Raw genomic sequence first — 5,236 nt, 5'->3', positions numbered from 1 at the left:
TGCTGCCTGTCAAACGATTCTACGTCCTGCTGCTGCGTTCATCTCGTCCTGAATCCACTTTCACTTTCACTTCATCACGTCCAGTTACACTCCTGAGGGACACAAATAGGGAAATAGAAAATCAAACTGACTCCTTGGAGGCTGCAGAGTCTAAAATCAGCTTTTAGCAACAAGCTAATAGATGCAAAACATGTAGAAGAGCAAGAAAAAAAAATAAAAAATAGGACAAGAAGAAGTATATAAAGTCTACTATCAATTTTTGAACAATTTACTCCTTTTTGACACATTTTTTGTTTTGTTAAATTTACAAATCTAGTAAAATCATAGATAACAGCCTGAATTCATTTACGTATTAAATGTTTAAAAAAAAAAAATCCAAAATATAAATTGTCTGTATTTTACAAATGTCAATTCATTCTTTTGACTTGACCATAAAATGTCAGTTTTTACATTTGAATCTGCAAAAATATAATTACTTTACAGATATTTGCTGTTTTTTGTGGAAAAAAAAGGACTGAAAATGGTACATAATTTATGTTTTTTTTTTGTTGTTTATGGTATTCTACAGATTTTTCCAGTTTTTTAAATTCACACATTTACTAAAATCATTAAAATGAAAATACAAATTTACATCTTAATGGTAAAAAATGAAATAATTAAATAAAAAAGAACAGGACAAAATTATAAATAATGTCAACATCAAAAATCTGCATTTTACAAATGTTAGATTTTTTTTTGCAATGTTTTATCTTAAAATGACACTATATTTACTGTATTTAAATGTGCAAAAATGTCATTATTTTACAGATATTTGCTATTTCTTGGAAAAAGCCTTTTTCTGGATATTTTTCTACAGATTTTTCCAATTTTGTTAAATTACGCTTCTAGTAAAATCACAGAAAATAAAGTACAAATTTACTTGTTAATGGGGGAAAAAAGGCCAAATTGTAAAATGTTTTTTTTTTTTCAACATTTTACCATAAAATTCCACTGTGTTTACCGTATTTAAATGTGCAAATATAAATATTTGCTGTTATTTGAAAGAAAAATTCTGCATATTAAGTTTTGAAAAATGTAGTTTTTTAACTGTTATTCCACACATTTTATCAGTTTTGTTATAGAACATTTAGTAAAATCAAGTAAAAAAAAAAATAAAATTACATGTTAATGGTTAAAAAAAAAAAAACAAAATCAAAACTGTAGCTAATGTCCACATCCAAAATCTGTATTTTTACAAATGGTAATTTGTTTTTTAACTTTTTAATTTTTTTAATTTAAATCAACAAAAAACATTCTACTTTAATAGATTGTACGTGTCGTTGACATCTCAACTTTCTATATAATCCAGTTTTATCTCGACGTCCAGATGTCTTTCTGGCTCCAAATTAACAAATCAATGTTTGCTGTTTGCACAAATCAGATCCAAGTTTCACTGACTTTACCACATGATGTTTTTGTCTTGACTTCCTCTTGAACTCTGAAACACGTTATTGTTGGTTGTTGTGAAGAAAATATTGGAGTCATTTGACTTTTTGTCATAAACTTGATTTATGTTCCTGTGTTGAATCTTTGCAAATCACCAAACCTGGTAGGTCCAGTTATGTGTCTGTAAAATGTTGACATCTCAACCCTATATAGTCCAGTTTTATTGGTGTCTAGATGTATTCTCTTAAAACTTTCTTAGCACTGATTCCCTGATAAACATGATGCTAATACACAGTTTGAGAGGTTTAACTGGTGAACATGGATTTGGTGTTGAGCATTTCAAAGGATTTCTACGTTTTAGGATCAAATTTGACTTAAATTTGTTTGAAAAGTTGCATTTTATTAATTACAAGTCACCTTTAAATAACTTTATGTTTATATTTTGGTCCAGTTATGTATCTATAAAGTGTTGACGCCTCAACTTTATGTAGTCCGGTTTTAACTGGATGTCTAGACGTCTTTCTGACTACAAATTATCAAATCAATGTTTGCTGTTTGCACAAATCAGATCCAAGTTTAATTGACATGCTGGTTTTGTCTTGACTTGCTCTTGAACCCTGTGACTGTTGGTTGTTGTGAGGAAAATATTGGAATCATCTGACTTTTCGTCAGTCATAAACTCGATTTATGTTCCTGTGTTGAATCACCAACCCTGTTGTGAACTTTAAGCATCAACAGCATTGCCAATCTTGTGTATTTGACTGTGGGAAGCTAAAATCATGATTGTAATCAATATTTGACTAATTATGCAGCCTTAACGTAAAGTCAAACAATGTTTTGGTTCATTTCTATACACCCACCTGACGTCCAGTTCTTTGTCTCTCAACAGACTGCTGCGGAGTTCTTCCTTTTTATTGGGTGAGTTTATATTTCGTCCAAACTTTGTATGTGTTTGTAAAATGTTGACGTCTCAACTTTATATAGTCCAGTTTTAACTGGACTATATAAACTCTAACTCTAACTCTAGACGTGTTTCTACTGCAAATTACCAAATCAGTGTTTGCTGTTTGCACAAATGAGATGAGACACAGTTTTATGATCCTGGATGAGGTTCAACTAGTGAGCATTGATCTGGTGATGAGAATTTCGAAGGACGTGTAGATGCTAAGGTCAAAATTATTTGAAAACTTTTGAAAAGTTGGATTTTGTTAGAGTTCACCATTTATGCTCTATTTGTACTTATGGTTGCCTGTACTGTTAAAATACAAGTTTTGTGCCAAGAAACCCCCTTTACTTCTCAACTTTATAGAGTCCAGTTTTAACTGGATGTCAGACATCTTTCAGACTGCAAATTACCAAATCAATGTTTGCTGTTCCCACAGCTCAGATCCAAGTTTCACTGACTTTACCTCATGCTGTTTTTTTCTTGACTCACTCCTGAACTTTGAAACACGTTATTGTTGGTTGTTGTGAAGAAAATATTGGAGTCATTTGTCTTTTTGTCCATCATAAACTCAGTTTTAAAATTTCCTTTCCCAAAGCTGTCTGATTTAAACTTGATTTATGCTCCTGTGTTGAATCTTTGCAAATCACCAACCCTGCTGTCAACATTTGAAACCTCAAAACAATCTTGTTTAATCAGGACGCTAAAATCGTGACTGTGATTAATATTCGACTGATTGTGCAGCTTTAACTTAGAATGAATCAATGTTTAGGCTGATTTCTTCACTTCTACCTGATGTCAACTTTTTTTTCCTCAACAGACTGCTGCAGAGTTCTTCCTTTTAATTTGGTGAATTTGTATTTCGTCCAAACTTTGTAAGAATGTGTCTAAAGGATGTTGACATCTCAACCCTATATAGTCCAGTTTTATTGATGTCTAGACATCTTTTTAAAACTTTCTTAGCACTGATTCCTTGATAAACATGATGCTAATACACAGTTTGACAGGTTTAACTGGTGAACATGGATTTGGAGTTGAGCAGTTCAAAGGATTTCTAGGTTTTAAGGTCAACTCAAATTGACTTAAATTTGTTTGAAAAGTTGTGTTTTTTCAATTACACGTCACCTGAATGACTCAGCTTTATATAGTCCAGTTTTAACTCGATGTCTAGACGTCTTTCTGACTACAAATTACAAAATCAATGTTTGCTGTTTGCACAAATCAGATCCAAGTTTCATTGACTCTACCACATGCTGGTTTTGCCTCGACTCGCTCTTGAACTCTGAAACCTGTTGCTGTCGGTTGTTTTAGCACAATATTGTGGTGGTACATGTGTGAGTCCAGCTGTGTGTGAACAGTGTGAGTCTATGCAACATGTGTGCCGGCCGTCACGGGAGTCGTCTGCACAGATGGGGGTTTAGTTCATCCCTTAATGAATTCAATCACCATACATTAGAGCAGAGAAACAGTTTGGATTCTGCTACTCCTCTTCTGCATGTTTACCGAATCGAACGCCGAGCCAAAAAAAAAAAAAAAAAAAGGATTTTTGTTTGGGAGTGGCGGGACGACAGCAGCTCAGATTCAGAGCCAAGAGGCCGGACGGCTCCAACGCCAAGACTAATTTCTTCATTTTCTATGGCATTCGGACTGATTCGGCTCAGGTTTCTCCAGCGTTGTGCCGTGGATTCTTCCCAGCTACGTTTCTGAGGAGTTCGCTAGGGTCAGCTCCACGTTACGCCTCTATCTTCTTATTTATTTACTTTCTCTATGAGTGCTGCGAATGCAAACTGCCGAACTGGCACATTGTCGCTCATATATTTGTGGCTCGAGTCTCTTAATAGCTGCAACTTTGCAAACTCAGAGACGTATCAGCTTTTAGGTGAAGCTTTAAAAGATGCTGACTGAAAACAGGATCTGACTCCGACTCACAAAATCAAAGACTTCATTTGGATTTCGACCAAATGTCTTCATTCGATAAAGACTAGTCAAACTGTTTGTCACAGATGATCGTATCATGTGTGACGTTTGGTTACATCCATAAAATTTAACTTTTACGCTTAAAAAACACTATCCTGAAGCATTATTATTTTTTTGCAGACTCTGTTACAGGTTAATCTGCATCCTAGCTTAGCTGCTAGCTGTTAGCGTAGCATTAGCCACTGTGAGAGAAGCTAATTTCGTGGTTTGTGTTTCTTGTTCAAAGACGTTTCTGAGACCACAGAGAGGGAAGAGGCTGCATCAGACCTGAAGTAGAACATTTAATTGATCAATAATCTGTCAATCGTTTACCCATGCTGATAATCAATAAAAATGCCAAATAGCAGTATATCCCTAGTACAGTCGCTTTGAGGCAAATAGTTTTATAGTTAAACTCACATGTTTTTCTGTCTTGATCGTATCGTGTGTGACGTTTGGTTTCATGCAGAGGATTAAACAAATTTTCACTTAAAATTGAGATTTTTCATGAAAGTTACTCTTCATGTCTTTTCTACACAGCTTATTCCAAAATCTGCCAACAAGAAACCTCCTGCCCCAGATCCTGCCAAAAAAAGAGCGATGCGACCGAGAGTCACAAATTCAGCAAGTTTTATAGGTTGAACTGCTGGCAGTGTTTCTGCAGAGGAAATTAAAACGTACTGAATCAATGAAAGTTGGATTTTTCTGATGCAGTCACTTGTATTTAAATAATGTTGCAGTTAAAACCGCAAAAAACTGCAAAAAATTTTTAATGATTTGTGCTTGAACATATTAAGTGTGATGTGCAGAAAATTAAACAAATTTAAGATTAAAATCAAAATATTTCATCAATATTACCTTTTTTCTACATCTTTTAATAAAATTTAACAAAAATAAAGAGAAAGAATAATT

The 5,236-nt window shown here is 33.8% G+C and overlaps 1 protein-coding gene across 1 annotated transcript in view; it reads left to right on the top strand.

The window, feature by feature from the left end:
* LOC118469217 (uncharacterized) overlaps positions 1–5,236 on the top strand; it is a 90,302-nt gene extending 85,066 nt beyond the window's left edge. Inside the window, exons 8-9 of the mRNA XM_055005978.1 lie at positions 2,315–2,343; positions 4,865–5,236. Of these exons, the coding sequence (XP_054861953.1) occupies positions 2,315–2,343; positions 4,865–4,961 (126 nt within the window). The 3' untranslated portion in view covers positions 4,962–5,236. The remainder of the gene's footprint in view (positions 1–2,314; positions 2,344–4,864) is intronic.

This window comes from Amphiprion ocellaris, chromosome 20 (assembly GCF_022539595.1).
Source record: "Amphiprion ocellaris isolate individual 3 ecotype Okinawa chromosome 20, ASM2253959v1, whole genome shotgun sequence".
Taxonomy (NCBI): domain Eukaryota; kingdom Metazoa; phylum Chordata; class Actinopteri; family Pomacentridae; genus Amphiprion; species Amphiprion ocellaris.
The sequence above is the reverse complement of the archived record's forward strand: the minus strand, read 5'-3'. Positions and strand labels throughout refer to the sequence as shown.